General features: G+C 40.3%; 1 protein-coding gene across 7 annotated transcripts in view; it reads right to left on the bottom strand.

Moving 5' to 3' along the window:
* Scaf8 (SR-related CTD associated factor 8) overlaps positions 1–20086 on the bottom strand; it is a 210777-nt gene that overhangs the window by 106314 nt on the left and 84377 nt on the right. For 4 of the 7 annotated variants that reach the window (XM_041680065.1, XM_041680062.1, XM_041680063.1 and 1 more), the window contains 2 exons: positions 18182–18397; positions 15141–17252 (listed from right to left, as the gene is read on the bottom strand). In XM_041680065.1, the coding sequence (XP_041535999.1) occupies positions 15799–17252; positions 18182–18397 (1670 nt within the window). In that variant the 3' untranslated portion in view covers positions 15141–15798. Of the gene's footprint in view, positions 1–15140; positions 17253–18181; positions 18398–20086 lie in introns of those variants that run through there. The other 3 variants (XR_005976766.1, XR_005976767.1, XM_041680061.1) reach the window with 1 other exon arrangement.

Raw genomic sequence — 20086 nt, 5'->3', positions numbered from 1 at the left:
CAAAGTAAGTTATGAAGTAGCAAAGAAATAGTTTTATAGTTGGGGGTCATCACAACATGAGGAACTGTATTAAAGGATTGCAGCATCAGGGGGCGGCTCAGTGAGAACCACTGGGCTAAGGGATTGGAGGGGCCCTGGGGGAAGACAGGAAGTGCCTTTGAGAAACACTGGCAGCTAGTGGGGCTCTAAGTCAATTGTGGGCTCTGTGATTGGTGAAGGACGGAAAATAAAACTAAACATGACACATACTTTCCTCGTGCCTGGCTTACAACACAAGTGCATTTCCTTAGGGACTCTCAAGAAAATAGTATTTAGAGGAGGCTGAGCCCAGATTCTCCTGTGACAGTCTTGGAACTAGCATTATCTTCAAGTGTCTGATGCTAAGAGAACTATTTTCTCTTGTGTCAGGACAGGAATTACAAAATCATGCAATCAGTTTGTCATATTTTTAGCCTGAATAAACACTTTTAAGTTTTAAATAGGAAGGTTGCTATATTTCATCTCAAGGACCATCTATTACATTCAAAACGCGAAATTTTATTACAAGGCAGGAAAAAAATTTTGGTTTGACACTTTAAAACTGCCTTTGAAGATAGTATTTCGGGGCACTTTCTCCTGCGTATTTTCTTTTAATCTGTCTTCTAGCGCACCAATGTTGTTAAAAAATAACATTTTATTTTAAGTGTATGAGTGTTTTGCCTGCATGTATGACTGTGCACCACATGTATGTCATGCCCATGAAAGTCAGCGCCCCTGAAACTGAAGTTACAGCTGTCTTGTGGGTGGGGTAGGTAATAGAACCAGATCTTCTGAAAGAGAAGCCAATACTCTTAACCACTGGGCCATCTTTCCAGCCCTGAAAGAAAACTCTACCAACTCTCACATAGTCCTGCAAATTCACCTCAATGTTTCTGCTGAGTATTTAGAAAATAATGTAATTCTAAGGGCTCTAATGGTTGAAATGCTGCACATTGCCAAAGTGACACACAGATGTTGTAACCAGATGTTATGCCCCTAAAACTCTATGCGAACATCTTAAAATTCTGGTACACGGTTTTGACAATCTCAGCCCTTTCCTAAAAAGGCTGAAGGTGTGTAAATCCACTATGCAATTCAGGCTACGACAGCCATCAAAGTGAAAGAGGCCACTTGAGGACAGACGGTGTTCCCAGAGTTTGTCAGCGGGCTGCGGGAGAAAATGTCTCAAGGATTGAGGACCCAGAAACTGGCTTCTTCTCCTTGCTCTACATCCACACCCTTAACTCAGAACCACAACTGCAGTATTCCAAAGAGATTGAACATCCTGACACAGCATCTTACCTTACTCAAATGTGCTAAAACACCCACCACACACGTAGGAGGCAGAGGTTCTCCCTCTGCTGAGCATACCTCAGCTAAGGGACTGTACATCCCTCTGCAGAGCAGCCATGCTTGACCATTGGCCTTACTGTGGCAACCCCTGCCTCCCTGGAGTCAAAACCATTTGCAGCTGAACTGAGCTCTGGACAGGGGTGTGGATGTGTCACTGGTCTCTTCCTACGGGATTTCAAGTGAAACTTACAGCTCCTATTACTAAATAGCTGAAATTCCATAATCTACAGACCAATTGGCATGACGTCATCCAAATGCATTTCTGCTTGCAACTTAAAACCTTTGGTATGATGGTCCAAGATCAAGTATTTTAGGAAAAACACACCCATTTCAATGACAACAGGGTCGTGATACAAGCTGAGTAGAAAAACCACCAACTGGCGGCCAGTATGTTCACATAATGACTGTACACAACAAAGATGGAGGTCTGGCCCCTCTGGACCCTCAGCTCCAAAGGAAGTGAAAATCCCATGGGCACACAGTATCTGCCAATCTATGTGGGTATTTCAATCACATCAGACACTCAACTCCGGACCAACCATGATCTCACACATGTGGAAACTTCGTCTTCAGATGAAATGCAGTTGCTATGTTAACACTTGCTCTTTTCCTAATAGGCTTTGTGCTCGTATTTCACCAGTTCACTTCCGCTGGGAAGCAATAAAAGCATGCCAACCCTAATTCCATTTTCTCTCTTGTTTCCTCATAAAATTTCATTCTCCAAAGTTGCTCAATGAATCCCCCCCCCCTTTTTTTTTGAAAAATAAGGTTTTAACATAAAAAAAAAAAAGAGCTGTGGAGATGTGAACATGACTCAGCAGGCAGGGGCACCTGCAGCCACACCTGACAACCTGAGTGGGATCCCTGGCACTCAGGATTCCTGCAAATGGCCCTCTAACCTTGACACCCCTGCCCCACTCCACAAATACATGAAGGTAAAAGAGATGTTCTGAAAGAAAAATTAACTGTATCCTAAAGTCTTGGGTTTGCATGCTTTTAATGATTTAAACAGTTTGACTGACAAGGCTAACATCTACCTAAGACAATAGACAAAGGTATGGCTATTTCATCTAAGACCTTCGTGAAGGACTCCATCTCTACCCACACCTAAAAACAAGGCCAGACAAGCCATCAGGACATCATGACCCCCATGGGAAGAAGAGCTAATGGATGCCGTGTAGACTTATTGTTTCTAAATACTTCAAAGCAACCAGGAATGCACTCACTTGAATGAGCATCTCAAGGCAGAATGATCTCAGTGATGACCTCACACCATGTCTCCCAGCGTATATTACAAATCACACCATAGTTACAAACTACAAAACTACCAGCAAGCTAAGAGAAGACATTTAAATGACTGTTTCAAAACACATGTTATTGGTAAAGTGCTCCAGGGCCAGGGATGAAGCTGAAGTATGGCCACCTGATGGTTGCTGGGGGGTGGGGATGGAGCTTTCTTGACTGCTGGAACACTGGCAAGTTTCCAATGCTCTCCAGTAAAAAAAAACCCTCCACCCTTGCTCATGCAAGCAATCCTCAACTCAATGTACCACAAACCAACAATAGGACATGAAAACAGGAGGGAGACTTGAGAAGAACTGAAGGGGTTCAGCAGTGTGGGAAGAGAGGAATGCGAGGTGAAGATGAACAAGATCTATTATGCACATATGCATGAAATTGTCAAAGAATAAAAACAAGAAAAAATGGCTGCCTGGACAAAACCAACCGTTGGGTTTGGGCAGCAGAGTGTCCTGGCATACTTCCCTGGTACCAGCCACACTACAAGGCAAACATGCCCCTGGAGCCATAGCGTTTTCACCGTCTGCAAGAAAATCGCGCCTTCCAATTCTGATGGGAATTCCGTTAGATAATCTTGGGCTAATGGGCTTTGGTTTTGGTTTTTCTGTTGGGACACATCACAGGGACAAGGCACTTTAGAGTGAGTTCCTCCTCTAGGTTGTCAAAGACGCATCCTCACAAATCAAAGTTGTTAAGATCAGGCCTTGCTGAAGCCAGAAGCAAAGGTGCTTGTGTCTCAACACTTCTGCTCAGTGTTTGTGAGAAGGTTTTGAGAAGAGAAGGGTATAGAAATAATCATAGAGGCACAAGGGCGTTCGTGTGCTATTCACTCTCATTTACTAGGTTTTACAAGTGGAAAGGCCCAGAGCTCATGAGGTAGTCAGGAAAATGCCCAGAGTTTAACAAAAGAACTAAAAAACTTTAAAGAAAAATTACAACCACAAGGATGTGCCTTCCAGACGTACAATGAGCCCAACCTGATCTTTCTTCTCATGACATCTATACACACAGGTTCACTGAGATAAAGTACTTTGTAATCTACCAGTCTAACAAAGTCTATAAGAGTGGTCAGTAAATTGTCAAGTCTAAGAGAAGATCCATACAATAACCTTTGTAAAAGTCATGCACAAATGCACATGAACACAGATAATATATACCCCAGAAGGAAGGTTTGTCCTTGGACACTGACTACAAAGTAGTCATACCCGGTATGCCTGCTGTACCACTCCTGCACCCTGAGATTGTTCTTTTCTCAGAACCCTGTGTAGTCTCAAATGGCGGAAAGAAGCTAGCGGGATAGAAACTTCTGTTTACAAAGGACGCCCAAATGTTTGGCAAGTGTGTCCACATAGAGACTGGCAAAGCTTGAAAAAAGAATTCTAGACAGAGAGGAACAGAGTTGATCACAGCTTCTTGATAACTGTCTTACACAGGTAGGCTCTGCTTGGCAAGCAGAGGTGTGGCTCCTTTAAGAAAGGCTTCCTGATGGCATAAGCAGCAAAAACCACAACGCACAGCTATTTTAAGAGGCTCTGCCACCAAACCCTTAAATGGTGTTTATGAGCAGCCAGTGGCATGCTTCTTGGTGGTGGCATGAAACTAGAAACTCTGCAGAGTCATGGCAATAAACGTGGCTCCCAACAATACCTCTACCACGAAGTTAAGACTCTCAGGAAGAAAACGAGTGGGTGGAGCCAACTGCCAAAGCCATAGCTTTAATCCTAGCCCTATCATTTAGCAGATCAAAGACTCTGAATAGAAAGATAGAGATATAAAGAGATTCAGATGAAAAACCTTCTAAATGGTTTACAGAGTGCTTAAAAATTACAGCATGCTTAAAAATATGCACTGACTTGGAAGAAAAAAGAAAAAGGATAGAGAAGGTCCTTAAAAAAAAAAAAGAGTAGTTGGGTGTGGTGACACAAGCCTTAAATCCCAGGACTTGGGAGGCAGAGGCAGGTGAATTTCTGTGAGTTTCAGGTCTACAGAGTGAGTTCCAGGACAGTCAAATATACACAGAGAAACTGTCTCATAAAGCCAAAAATTAAAAAATAATAAGTTTTTAAAAAGCCACTTAAAGATGGAAAATATACAAAAAAATATGGATACTGTATGTTATTGTGTTGTCTTTGAATTGTTTGGCTGCTGAGGAAGGAGCAACAGCTGCTAAAAGATATTTGATTTAAATGCCACTGGATTAATCCAAGCTATATATTTTGAAAAAGCCTTGACTTCAAAATTTAATTCAAAAGGTATGTTACTTTGGAGAAGAGGTTTTGTTTTTGTTTCCACAGGAAATTAGAGGCTGTGGATTCATTCTGGGTTAAGAAAACTAAGGTTTGATTAAGGAAGACACCTGAAAAATCTCCAATGGGAACAAATGGCCCAGATGATCCAACATTTCAGAGCATCTCTGTTGCAGTTTCTTCTGAGTTCTACATCTGGAACAGCCTCAAGACTGCTGGCTAAGATGAGCCAGTCTCTCAGAATACTCCAGTCAGGACTTGACCATAATTCTAAATTTTCTTTGGGTCCCCATAAGATTAACAGCGCCAGCAATCAGCAGGAAATATCCTAGAAAACTACACCCACATTCTCAAAAAATGGATTACGGATGTTTGTCTTTGTTTAGAGTGTTGGTTACAAGTTGTTATTGGTAACAGTCAGGAAAAAAGCTAAATAAAGGAGATTAGATTCAGAGTTCTTGTTTTGAAAAAGAAGGGGGAAATGCTGTGGAAGAATGTTCTCGTACACTGTAAAGATTTGTCACTTGTATTGGTTTAATAAAATGCTGATTGGCCAGTAGCCAGGCAAGAAGTATAGGCAGGACGACCACACTAGGAAAATTCTGGAAAGAGGAAAAGATACAGTCACCGGTCAGATGCAGAGGAAGTAAGATGAAAATGCCTAAGAAAAGGTGCCAAGCCATGTGGCTAAACATAGGTAAGAATTATGGGTTCATTTCATTGTAAGAGCTATTTAATAAGCCTGAGCTAATAGTCCAGTTTATAATTAATATAAGCCTCTGTATTTTTCTTTGGGACTGACCAGCTGCAGGACCAGGAGGGACAGAAACGTCTATCTACAAATTCACAAAAACAAGCCGTGTTCCAGAGGCCATAAAGAACACTAACTAGATAGTAACTTAAACAGCAATGTAGAACATAGAAATCACAAGATCAATGACTCAAATGATTTAAGAATATTTTTTTTACACCTGACACCCACTTAGGAAGCACAGCCAGCCTCTTGCTTGCTCTCCCCCACTCTGTGGTCTTGGATCTGGGCTAGTGGGTCCCTTTTAAATGTCTTATTCCTAAAGCCTGAGTTGGTCCTGAGGAGAAACTATTAGGTACTAAAGTTCTGGGAAGTAATGCATTTCATAAACAAATGTGAGACTTACGCAAAAAAAAAAAAAAAGAAAATATTGGCTTTAACTCGTCGACTTCATGAGAATATCAAAATCACCAATATAAAAATAAAAAAATCTACAAGACTTTGTAAAGGGTGAGGCACTAATTACACACGTGTATGTACTGTGATGTGCACACATCTATTTCCAATTGTGAATTGTATTGTTAGGAAATGGAAATCGCTAAAAGAGAAAACCATGGGAGAGGGTGGAACAACCTGGCTCAACCACTACCAGTCAGAATAGCTGTCTGTTCAGGTTGCCTTTGCAGGTATTTGACACGGTGTTCCAAGGTAAGAGTCTGTCCTTGTCTCCAGGACAATCATATAAAGCTTTACAAGAGAAAAATAAAAGAGAATTGTCCAAAGAAAAAGCAAACGTGGTAGAACTGAATGCCTAGCCAGTGATTGCCTCCATCTTGGGATTTCACAAATGGTCAGGCTGCAAGACCTGCTTCAAATCGTTTCTGCCTGTGATGCGGCTTAGAAAACACCTTGGCAAGACCCTCGTGTGCCACCCTTAGTTAACTGGCACATTCCACTCAGCTGCACTGCTTAAAATGAAACTAACGTGTGTTCCCAGCTACTGTTCATCTGCTGCTCCTTCACGTGTGCAGGTCCCCACACCACATGCCTGTTTTTACTACCATATAAATGGAACTGTTCGGGGTATGGAGGAGGCTCCTTTCTAACCCTATGTAAAAGGTAATTTGGAAACCAACCTTTCTAGCAGATTGCAGTGGGAATCACTGATTCACTTTGCCCTTGGGCTTTGAACTGTGAATACTGGGCAGGGCAACTATGCATTCTTTTCCACGTGAAGTCATCCCTGGAACCCTCTGGCCCAACAATAAATGGCACACTCAGAGAACTGCTCTTTTTCAGCTATGGCCTTCTAGATGAAAGAAACTATTTTAGCTGTCCCCTCAGGAATCGGCTATTAATTTTCCTACTTGTTAATCTGATAAGGAAATAAAGATAATTTTGGCTTTGAGGCAGGATTTCTCTGCATAACCCTTGTTTGTCCTACAACCCACCCAGTCTGTAGACAAAGCTGGCCTCTAACTCAGCCATCTACCTACCTGTCTCCTGAGTGGTGGGATTAAAAGGCATGTGCCAGCCACCATTGCCTGACCTAATTTTTATGTTGTTACTGCCACAATATTGCATTGGGGCTCTATTCTGTCTGTCTAAGCTGCCTATCACTATATCACTGGGTCTCGAATTATACTAGACAAATTGAAAACCCAGGATACTCCGGGAACTACAGATTTGGGCTAGCAATCATTTCCTTTCTCTACCCCAAACAGAAATCTTTTGAGATCTTAAATTCTAATACTTAAGGATGAAATGGTTCATAATATGCTCAAGTTTTCAATATCATATGGTGGGAAGGTATAATAGCAATTTTAAAAAACTCTAAATACAATACAATGAGTCAGACACAACCCAATGAAGTGATCAACACAATTTATTTCCAGGGTTAACAGCTTTTTAAGCATGGATATATTCAAGGGAAGGCTTTGCTCTGCTCGATTTCAAAACAATCGACCTTTTCCAATTACCACTGGGGGAAATATCCTGAAAAACCTGATTTCCTCACTTTATTGCATAAGAAATTGAGCAATACTGATTCACTTAAGAAACTGTTCCTAACTGGCATGATTCAGACAATAAATGACAGGAAGGAAGCTCTTAAGGAACCTCTCTCCATGATGGCCCTCCACCTAGGACATCAGATCTGTCTCTCCCCTTGATGGCCCTCTACCTAGGACATCAGCATCCAGGTTTGGTCATGGAGACCCAGAGAGTTGGGGATTCAGACACATAGAATGCTTGTAAAAACCTACAGAATTCCAACAACTACACATCGCCCCTTCCACTGACTCTGGGTTCTAATATCTAATTCTGCATAAATAATCCCTTAACTGTTGCATTACCACAGATTACCTGATTCGTCAGGGCTATACTGGCAATAATAAACACCCATCTAGTAAGTGCCATGGTGCCGAAGTGCTAGGTGCTCCTCACAGACTTCCCACGGAAATTCTCAACTGAATTCCTGTAAAAGCTACCAAGGTCATTTTTTAAGATGACTCAGTCTGGACCTTTCCAAGTTCGCCCAACTTGGATTTCAGTACATTTTCCCTTTCATTCTGGAGGATCATTCATGACCTAGGGCCATGCATACATTAGTCAGGCGCTCTATTGCGGAGTCCCAGTTCATCAACCACTTTTTAATGAACAAATACAGTGGCTGCTTGTTGTGATGTAACAATGATATTACTGGATTTTCTCTGCACATTCCATTAGCTCAAGCATTAATGGCCAAGTAGGGGCATTACACATTCACCTGAAAAAGTAGGTAGTGCGGACTAACCTGATTGATGGTCTGCAACAAAATTCAGTAACAGCCAACATCATTTTATAATGTCACTCAGATGTGTCCACTCTTTCCACTATGTTCTAGGAAGTCAATTTATATGGCTTTTAAATAGTTACTCAGTCTGTTGAGGATGGGAACATTATCGCCCCTCAAAATATTCTGAAACAATGTCAGACCTCTTAACAAAAAAATTTGAACACGGTATGCAGCCACAGAAGATGGTGCGAAGACACAACTGCAGGCGACACTAGAAGAGGAACCCACAACCTCAGGACAGTTCAGAGGTAGCTGAGAACTATCAGAAGATGCAAGGGGGAGGCTGCCTCCGGACCTGGAGGAGGGGGCAGGGCTTTGCCCACACCCTGACTCGCACTGCAAGCTGCTACACATCTTGGCAAATTGCTAATAGCAGCTCCAGGAAGCTAATCAACACAGTCCACTCACTAGCACCACAGCTTCTAAGGCGAGAACTACAGCCTTGGCAAGCACAGCTTTGAAGTCAGTAAAGTTAGTCTGGGTGGGAGAGGACACAGGATAGTCAAGAGTGTGGACAAGAGGGCATTGTCTTGTTGAAAATCAAGACTATCTGAGCCTCCTCGGTGACTACTTCTGAAGATAAACTGTGTACACTTGCCACGTAGGTTAACACTCCTACTCCAAGTCCTTCTCTGACTGCACTAAGAAAACTAACAGTCATGGACTATTGGGACCAACAATTGAGAAAGTAATGGACTCAGAAAAGGCTCTGTGGAAAGGTTAGCCTCTCAGTCCTGAGGGACTCAGCATGGTCACACTGCCTTTCCATCTAAAGGGCTCAAAGCCAAATTCAAGCCCCACAGAAGTCTAGTTTACACAGCACATATATTAAACTAGCCTTCGAAATTGAAACAAGTCCAGATAACTAAAGTAAAAACTGGCTGCCAATGAAGTAGGAAACTCCCATTATTTAAAAAAAAAAAAAAAAAAAAAACAGAGTTAACACTTTATTTCATATAATAATCAAGCTTTACCTAACAAATTCTATGAGTGTTTCCTCTGAAGGGAAGGCTGGGCGGTAACATGGCCAACATTCAGTCTCTGGTTCTAGGACTCTGGATATGGTGTCACAACATGCTGACACCAGCCTGGGTCTGTAGAAATCTAGTTTAGGAATTTGAATACTTGAAGAATCCTGTTATGCATTTCAATAAGGTAAAATAGTTGCAAATTAAATATTACCACAAAGCACAAAGGCTAGTCTCTAAACTGAATTCAAGTGGCAAGTAAGCATTAATAATGCTCAATGTATGTACTATTACTTCATTCTTTGTTTAATCCAAGCACAATAAATTATGTACAGAATGGTTTTATACTTACTAAATCTTTATTATACATACAGTGCACAAAACTGAGTTTTTGAAGTTGTCAAAAACCACACCCTCAAATGCAGATCTGCAAAGTCCTCCTTCACTGGTTACAGAGCATCCTCAAGGGGAAAGGGAGATAGAAAGGGGTTTTCTGAACGAAACCTTACTTAGCATCAACGCAATATAAACCTGCTTCAGACTAGTTGACAGTACATCACTGAGCAAACTTAAAACCATGAAGTAAGTTCTTACACGCTGTAAGAGGAGGAATAACAATGTACATGTGTAACCACAAAAAGGGACCTTGGTGATTAATGCAACCATAAATCCCAAAAAGCCTGGTTGGGCATTTTTTTGAAATGGCATATACTAACTTCTAAATCTGGCAACAAGATTTCAATGTTCACTCAAATACAAATTACGAGACTTAAGGAAGCCACTTACACCTGTTACTTAAGTTTCTCTTAAGCAAAAGATACTACAAGACCCTAAGATGGCCACAGGATTGCCTCACAAACACGATGCAATTAATTATTTCACTCCTCAAAACAGTATACGTCCTGGGTATTGGCTATGGGTCTCTTCAGTGATGAAGACTGTTCAGCTACGAAGAACAAGGACTCAAAGTTCAGCAGCTTGCCCAAACACACTCTACCAACTGTTAAGGCCAGTTTGTAAAACCAAAAAGCAGTAATTTTAAATGCATTATTTAAAAAAGTGCTAATATTGTTGGTTGCCCCTACCCATTCTTCTTTTCTTCTTCATTCACCAAATAGAAAACTTAATATTGCTTATTATTTGTCTTTTCTTAAAGACCCTGGTGTAACTCAAGATCTTACTGCTGTAGACTCCTGAGTGGACTGTGTTCTATGAAACTCAACAAGTTAAGGTAGTAAAACGCTGGAAACAGCGTCAAGATTAGGATAGGCGAGATCACTTTTAATATAGGTCACAAAATCAGTTGCCAGCCCTGAATGCCCCATTACAGTCATGAGTTCTGAAGGGCAAAATCCCATCACAACAGTTGCAGGCAGGGTAGGAGGAGACAAAGGACATTTGCACGCAAGCCGCAAGCCCCGTGCATTCAGAAAGTTTGCTCTGGTGGACTCCATCAATTCAGATTCAGATGACAACAATTTTAAAAATCAAAAGACTCTATATGGAATACATACTCTTGCCGGGCGGTGGTGGCGCACGCCTTTAATCCCAGCACTCGGGAGGCAGAGGCAGGCGGATTTCTGTGAGTTCGAGACCAGCCTGGTCTACAAGAGCTAGTTCCAGGACAGGCTCCAAAACCACAGAGAAACCCTGTCTCGAAAAGGCAAAAAAACAAAACAAAACAAATACATACTCTTTTCCTTGGGTCATTATCCCTTAACAATAGAGTGTAATAATTAGAAACAGACACTACATCACATTTACTAGATTAACAGTAATGTCCAGCTGATTTAAAGTACACGGATGATACAATTGAGCACCTTTGGATTTTGGTACCTAGGAAAAAGTTTTAGTACTAATCCCCTGCAGACTGCTTCAGAGACTTGTGGTCTTATGCAAGGTGTACACTCATTAAACCACATACCTGGCCTGTGTTCACACAGAATGTGTTCTGTTTATGTATGCAACAGTTAACATTTTATACAATCTGAAGTTACTCTGTCACACCTCTCTCCCCTTTGATACAGTAACAAAAGGAGAAAGTCAGAGGAGGGAAAGGAAAGAAAGCTCAAGGTATTTGTTCTAGATCTTCAACAGCCTTTTGAACAAAGCAAGGCAATTCTAAGTGTACACATGTGTTGGGGGGATGGAACAGGGAGCAAGAAGTCTATCTAGAGAAACCATTGATTTATGTTAGTTCCTGATGTAAAACCCATCTATGCAGTCCTATTAATGACACTGACGCCAGTTCCTCATCAATCTATACATTAGCTTTATCCACTAACAGTTCTTTCTATAATTAAAATATCCAACTATATGATAAAGTAAAAACCTGAGATATCCTATAAAAAGCACATATAAGTAAAGAAAATGATTCTTGTATTCAACTCATTGATTTCTTCTCAATTTTTTGGTGCAATAGTTCATTTTTAAAAATATAAATTTCAGCTATGATGACCTCTACATTTTAGTCACCCTGCAGCATCAATTGACATAAATGTACTGTTTTCTTATAACACTAAAAATAATTCTATGAAAGTAGAATATTTTAAGTAGAAAACGATTTAAAGAGTATTACATGTAAAACAGGTATGGTGGCTAACAAACTGTTATCCCATCACTAGGGAACACAGGGGTTATCATGAGTTCAAGGCCAGTCTAAGCTACAGAGGGAGACTCTGACCTAAAAATGAGCAGGGAAGGAACATATTCAGTGTGCATCTGAAATGGAAGTATGTGGGTGAAATTAAGCAAAAAACACATATACAAGGAAGGTATGTCTTCAGAATTTACGTACGCATCTATGAGTGTCATGAAACCTCTCAGAAGACCCTGTAAGTCTGGAATGACCATCCACAGAGCTCCTTACAATATTCAGGGCTCCAGAGGTGATTGCGAACACTTCCTAGGAAGCGGGGATTCACAGGGAGCATGCTACAAATAAATTTCTGTGTGTGTCTACATTAAAGTATGCCATTACTGATTTTAATGTTGACCTTCACAAAGGTATATTGATCAAAATATCATTACTAACCCTCCCCCCATTAAACTTAGGATTTTTTCTTTAGACGTAAACATTAATTTCTTAGTGCCCACAGCTCACATGGTTTAAAAGATGCTGTATTTTATATAAAAACCACAGCAAGAACACTTAAGAAAAACAGAATTCTATGTTACCCTACACCATCTGTGATTAAATGAGCGTGTCATCTGCCTGCCTTAAAAATGAATTATAGTTATTTGCTCTTGCCTTCTGCAGTATGTAAGTAAAATAACTTGTTTGAAAAGGAAAAAATCTAAAAGGTACTGAAATATTATACTGTTAACACAGTACCTAGTAAGCAATGTCTTATTAATATAAAGGCACATGAGATACAGCAAAAATATTTAAATTGACTATAAAATGCCCTTGGTTCAAAGGCCATGCCTACCTGAATACAGAGTGAGGAAAATCTAATATTCTGGAGTCACTCACTCAGCATCCGTCTGTGGACCAAATCCACTCACTAGTACACGTTCAATAAACTGTCTACAGTCTACTTAACTCTTCTTTTTCTTTGACTCTACGACTCAACATCTCTGAGTCAGGAATTATTTTACAGTCATGGGAAATTACCTTGAGTTTTAAATGGGCCATTTATACTACTGGATCTTCCAAATGACTTCAGATTCTTTACCTACCTACAACGACCTAAAATGAGCAGCCTACCCCAAACGTTGCAGATCCAGATGACACTGTTACATGTTTCTATGCATGGTAGGAGTTACCAACTGCAGTACACACACTAATGCTAAGAACGGGGCTCATGCTGAATGAAATATTCACACATTTAAAAAATAAGTAATTCAGTGTGCTAAATTACAACTACATGGGGCTGTGGAGTATATCTCAGTGGGAAAATCCCAGCATGCAACTGGCCAGGGGTCGGTCCCCAGCAACAAACAAACTCTGTCTCCTATGGTACTGCCGGCAAAACCACAAAACACTGAATTAAGTGGCTGGGCCACTTCATACTTCCAACTGGTAGCATTCTAGTGACAGAAGTGTCAACAAAGGCATACAAAATGGGGCAGGTCCTAAGCCAAACTCATCAAAATACAGCAATTAACTTTTCTCGAGTGTTTACAAACTGGTGAAGGAAATCCTAGTTCAGTAAACAAGGCTGGGTATTTCCTTCCTTAACATTATATAACTAGACAGGGGAAAGGGAGGAACAACATCATTCCTATTTCTTTTAAATCATACAAGAATCCCCAGACACACTCAAAATGACACAGGTTAACTTGTACTTTCTAGAACCTTCAAACAAGTGCCAGTGCAACATACCTTAAGCACCCCCATAGGAAGGTCAAAGGCTTAGAATTCTTTTAAAATAGCTAACAAGTCTTATTTATACTGCTACTTAACTTGAACCAACCATCCATTAATTTTGATCAGAGCAAATGGAACTAAAGTTATTTTGAGAAACTATGCTCAGTATCATTTCCTTAAGTTCAAAGTCAGTCTTTCCTGAACATCTGTTCTGCCCTAAGGTTACAATTTTCATTCTTTATCCAAAGGGAAAGACCTGAAATAAAATCAAACTACTGACTGAATTACTTTGGAACTAAACATTTAAATGCTTCTACTCTTACTTTCCCCAAATAACCTACTATCTGTATTGAGACCGTGTGAGAAAAAGACAATTTTTGATCACAAAAGTTATAGCTCTCTAGATCATTAGAAATGTACACAAACAAATCTCATTTAAAATGGCTGGTGTGCTCTGCCACCACACAGGAGCTTGAGACAGAGCACACGATGAGCTGCTGGAAATGACTGCTCACACGATCACATGAAAGCTTTCCACTAGAAACTAAAATATGCCGATGGTTTATTTTTATTTTACATGTATAAACTATATGTAGAAAACACAAAAGAAAATAGCAAATAAATGAAACTTAAGGGCAAACGCAAACAAGAAGCCAAGCCCAAATTCACCTACTCAGTTTATCTTAGTCTTGTCTAAACAATGTTACCCAGAGCCTACAAAACGCACGATGGACACTTTATTCCTGGTATAATAAAATCTCTTAAGTCCATCAGTACAGTACACACTCTGTGCAATCAAGAAACTCAGGGCAGGCAGGTGAACTAAACTCCTTGAGGACAGTAATATCTACACAGAACAACAAATGGAGTGTGAAAGACTGGAAGCACTGACGTGAAATCTGACTACACATTGCACCTGGCTTCGTGCTCCGCTGTACTGAACAAAAGCACCACAGGATTGCCTCTCTGACAATATATTTCTTTCTAATTTCTTCACATTTGTCAAGATCAAAAGCTATAATGATGAGCAATGTTACTTTATCCAATGTTTCCAATTTTCTATCAAGTTTTAAAGAGTTTCCTATTAAACTTTTAAAAAACATTCTACCTTTTCTCTGTACGAGCGAAGAAACAGACATTCAGAGAAAGAAAAACTACATGGCTTTCACAATAAATATACATAGATATTGCGGACACATTAATCATACTGCATAGTTTTTATATAAAGTACAGGCTTTTACCACCACATATCTCTTCATTGCTGTTAGATGGCAATGGGAAACTTCAACAGCTAAGTGCATGCTACTAACAATTCAGTTTTAAGAATTTGTAGGTTAAAAAAATACAATTCCTAGAACACTGTTATCAAACAAGTTTTATTGGCATCTAAAAACAAAATTCACCCAACATTGAAACGTAGTTTAATATTTATGTTGTTTGCTTTTTTTTTTTTTTTTCCTTTTTTACTCACTGCAGCATGAGGAACAAATCACACACACTTACTTTGGAGTACAGAGACCAGAGTGGAGATTTTCACAAAATCACTTCTTAAAATCTCTGTATTATGCTCCTCTAGAATCTAGAGCCAGTCCTTGCATAAAATGTCACAGCTTTGTTTGTTACCTTAAAATCCTGCAGCAGCCTAAAGATATGGAGAAGATATGCCACACCTTGCTGTTCTGAAATATGTCATTATCATAACCAACCCAATGACAGTGTCTAAAACCTTTTCTTCCATAGGAAGTCTCTGAAGCTGTTAGCATCTCCTTGACGTTAAAAGAATCTGGGGCAACATTTATACTTTATCAGAAAAATAAAAAATGTTTACCTACCATGTTCATATTAAGAACAATGTCTATACAAGTCAGTTGTACAATTATTTTAAGAGAGGTGAACATGAACATCAGATTAACTTAGTTCTGGCAGATAAACGTGAACAACTCTGGTGCAGTCAGCCATTACCCTTACAGAGATGACAACTTTACAAAAGGTTTCTTTTACCTACTGAGCGATGGTTATGTCCCCTCAGTCTCTGTGCTCTCTACCACCACTGCTTCACTTTCTACACCAGCAACTGTGCCGCTCTCCTCCTTGTCTACGTCACCTGCAGATGCCAGTTTGTCATAGAGTTCAGGGTCCTTCTGTACTGGTAAGGGCGGAGGCTGAACATGTCTCTCTGTATTTTCACCGTTAACTTGAGGCACATTATCGCCTTTCCGTTGAGAAGTGGCCCCTTCGAAATAATCAAAAACCCGAGCGTGAGGAGGGGGGACCCAAGTGTTTTGAATTCTATCTCGTCCAAGACGGTTTCCATTCATTTCTCTGCAGAAATCAAAATCTCTGTCATCCCTATCCCTTTGCCTCTCCCAGGGTCTTCTGCGGTCATCGAAATCTCTGTGAACTTCTTGTCCAAATCCCCTGTTCCAAGGACCACTTCTAGGATCAAATCGGTAATTTCCAGCCCGAAATCTACCTCTTTCTTCATGCAAGCCTTTTGGACCACCAAAGACAGGCAAAACTCGATGCTCTCTCTCATCAAAATCTCTATGCCCCCAAGGTTTCTCTGGGGGAAAGCCAAAGTGATCTCTTCTACCAAGATGATCTAGACCGGGCCTCACAAGATTCTCTCTCATGTCCACAGGAGGTCTTCCAAAGTGATCCCTACCATCTAATGGAGGCCTTCCAGGACCTTCTCTGGGGTCTACAGGTCGCCCAACAACATCCCTAACATCCACTGGGGGAGGTCTAGTAATGCCCTCCCTTGTTTCTACAGGAGGAAACCGGTAGTCTCTATCCCCTTCCTGCTGAATACTGTCATTCCCAAGTGGTATTCGCTTATCTGGGTTGGGAACATTGTCTAGACTTGGTCTTCCAGGAGCCAGAAAAGGTCTTTCTGGCTGACTGAAAAGATCTCCTGGAGGAAAAGGTCCACGGGGTGGCGGATGAAGAGGTGCATCAAGTACCGATGGGGGAGGGATACCCCGTTGTGGGGGAATTCCAGGCTGTAGTAAAGGGAATCTTGGTCCAGGAGCCTGTGGTATAAGTCCTGGACGGATATCCAACATTGGCAATGCAGGCATCCTTTGAGCTGGCATAGTTAAGGGAGGTAAGTTTTGAGGTCCAATCGGTGGTTGTGTTCCCAAAAGTCCAGCAGGATTTGTAACATTTGGTGGCTGTAGTCCTACAAGTCCAGAGTTGTTAGGCAAATTTGGAGGCAGTACTCCAAGAAGTCCAGAGCCACTCGACACATTTGGTGGCTGTATGCCCAACATTCCAGAGTTATTTAGAATATTTGGTGGCTGTGCTCCGATAATTGCAGCACTACTGGAAACATTAGCTGGCCGAACCCCCAGAATTTCAGAATTACTTGACACATTTGGTCTCTGCACGCACAGGATCCCAGAGGTGTTTGCAGGGCCAGGTGGCTGTGCTAACATTGCAGCACTACTGGGAATATCATTTGGAATCACTAAAAGAGAAAGAAAAGAAATCATTTGAAGTAACAGTTACTGTTATAAAAAGGAAATATATTATTCATGCTATAATTTCTGCAAATGAACTTCAACCCCGTCAAAGAATCACACTTCACCAGATACAGGATGAACATAAGACCTAAGATTATTAACAGCACACAGAGTGAAATTCACATATTAAAACAAAATACTCTGCACAAATATTTTCAAACAAAAATGTCAGATTTTTTGCATGTGATTAAGATACCAAACAATGGGGCTGGACAGTGGTGGTGCATGCCTTTAATCCCAGCACTCAGGAGGCAGAGGCAGGCGGATCTCTTGTGAGTTTGAGGCCAGTCTGATCTATGAGAGCTAGTTCCAGGACAGGCTTCAAAGCTACAGAGAAACCTTGTCTCAAAAAAAAACAAAAAAAGATACCAAACAATGGGACTCTATTAAAAATTACTTAATGCTTGGAAACACCATTTCTAGCTAGCTAATACTCTGGTACAGTATCTGTTATTCATCCCTATTGCTGATCCTTGTCTTCCTGTAAATACACAATTTGGAATCTTATTCTGACCATAATGCCCAGGGGCAGCACCATAGGCCTCAGAAGGGCGAGGGCTGGGTGGGTCTAATGAAAAGGCCTAAAACCCAGTATTATTCTGAATAGAATGTAATTTGTAACTGTCTTGATAATACTGGGCATTAAAATAAAGGGCCTTGTGCAAGCTACCACTGAGCTGTCTCCAACCCTTTAGAATATGTCACTTCTCAAAGTGACAACTGCAGAGCATGGAGAAAACACAGTGATCCCTGTGAAAAAAGGGCACTAACACTTTCACATACGTAGCACGTAAAAATTTAGCACTAATCTTCAGAAAAATAATTATGAGATTAATTTTATGTCTAGGGGCTTATAGTCAGTGGTTTGTTTTACCTGGTCTGGTGTTCTCACCAGAAGGAATCTGGTGTTCTGCAAGGTGAGGTACTTTGTCTTCAGGCTCTGCTTTATTGGGAGGATTAAAAACATTTCCAGCTGGTAGAGTTGAAGGAGCAAGATTGCTGGCAACAGAACCACCTGGTAAGACAAGGCTACCAAATCCAACATCTTTCACAGTTTCTGGGGTCATGGACAATGGTGGTTGCACTAAAGCTGTTTAAACAGGACAAAAATTTATTTCAGACTTAATTTGTAAGCTATCTGGCAACATGAGTGATTTACTTAGTGGCATCTCTGTATTACCAAGCATGTTATATAATAACCAATGCTCATAATGAAGAGCCTCAGTTCTATTTACAATGTTTCACTCTTTCAAAATAGAGAAAATATCTTAAGAAATGTTTTCACCAAAAGGTTATGGTACAGGAAGAAAAAAGTATATCCTAGTAACACTAATAGAAAAACTAATTTCCTAAGGTGAGCTAAGAGAATGCAAAATATACAGAAATGATTGGCAGAACAGACAAGTAGATATCAGAATGAAAGTCTGACCAATCATCTTCAAACTACAGTATGTTGGGGAGAGATCCCTTTCCATTCAGTACCTTCATCAAACAAGGTTAGGAAAGGTGAACTGTAAATGTAATGTTATAAACATTCTGTTCCAAAACAGTTGGTGAAAACTCTCCACATGTGTATGCCATCTACATACTAAAAGGCAGAACCACAAGAATTTAACAGTCTTAGAAGTTCTCGCTCAGGGTATGTCATATGGAAAACTGTTGAGTCATACTTGGATACTGTAAGCAAAGGTGTCCCTTCCCCCCTTTTCACTTTGAGAATTATTTGGACAAACTGTCAGTATATTACAGAAATATTATACTGGGACAAAACCACCTATGATCATGAACAGGAATTATGGGAACTAAGTGAGGCAGGAAGAATAGCGGAATTCTATGTATGCAGCAATGGATCCAAGGTTTGGGAACTATAACTATTGAGAGACAGGCTATACAGCACGAGCCTCTTTGAGTAATGAATTAAAAAAGAACTTTTGAATAGTGTTTTCAGAAAGATTTGAAAGGTACCTAAATAATGAAGGAAAACATTTTAAAACGTAAGGCAAGCAGATTTAGAATTTAAGAAATTAGCAAACATCTCTATTATATGTACTCTCATAAAAGGTCTTTTGGAATCTAATTTTTAAAGTGGGATTGCTCAAATTACTAAATGGTTCTTCAGAAGCCCTGTGTTTAGTAACAGGAAAAAGGAAATAGAAAATTAAAAGCTAACTACATGTCTACAATGCTTGTTTTTGAATTCCCTGAGGTCAGCAGGATGTCAGTAAGCACACACATTCTGAAGGTAGAGGGAGGAGTCTGGATGGTAGTACCATCTGGTTTTCTATTGCCAGTGTCTATGACTCTGTAGGTTTACATTGCAAGGGAGGAGGTAAGTATACATGTTGTCATTTCAGTATGATAGCAGACAGAAATATGAAAACATAGCTAAGTAAAATGTGTTGTAAACTTCTACTTGAAGCTATTTTATAACATACATTTATAATTTCTCTACTCAAATGACTACTTCCTAGTTTTTTTCCCTGAGAATTTTTTCACCCAACAAAATCCTCAGAGCAAACATAATCTAGTGGCCAGATTGTGGTCTCTGAATGTCATCTTGCATTACGAGATATGTCTGGTTCACACTCAGTGGAAGATATAGTATGAGTTGGAGACAATCAAGCTGAAAATCCTGAGACTCTCTCAGAAGCTAACGGGAGCTAACTCCAAGACACAGAGAAGCAACATACACTAAGGTAAAACCATTTGACTATCAAAAGAACAAAGAATACAACTGATGGGAAAGAATTATTAATCCATGAAAACACAGATTAAAAAA

The sequence above is a fragment of the Microtus oregoni genome, unplaced genomic scaffold (genome assembly GCF_018167655.1).
Source record: "Microtus oregoni isolate MIOR12 unplaced genomic scaffold, Mior012 000033F_ref0000390, whole genome shotgun sequence".
In the NCBI taxonomy this organism is placed as follows: Eukaryota; Metazoa; Chordata; class Mammalia; order Rodentia; family Cricetidae; genus Microtus; species Microtus oregoni.
The sequence above is the reverse complement of the archived record's forward strand: the minus strand, read 5'-3'. Positions and strand labels throughout refer to the sequence as shown.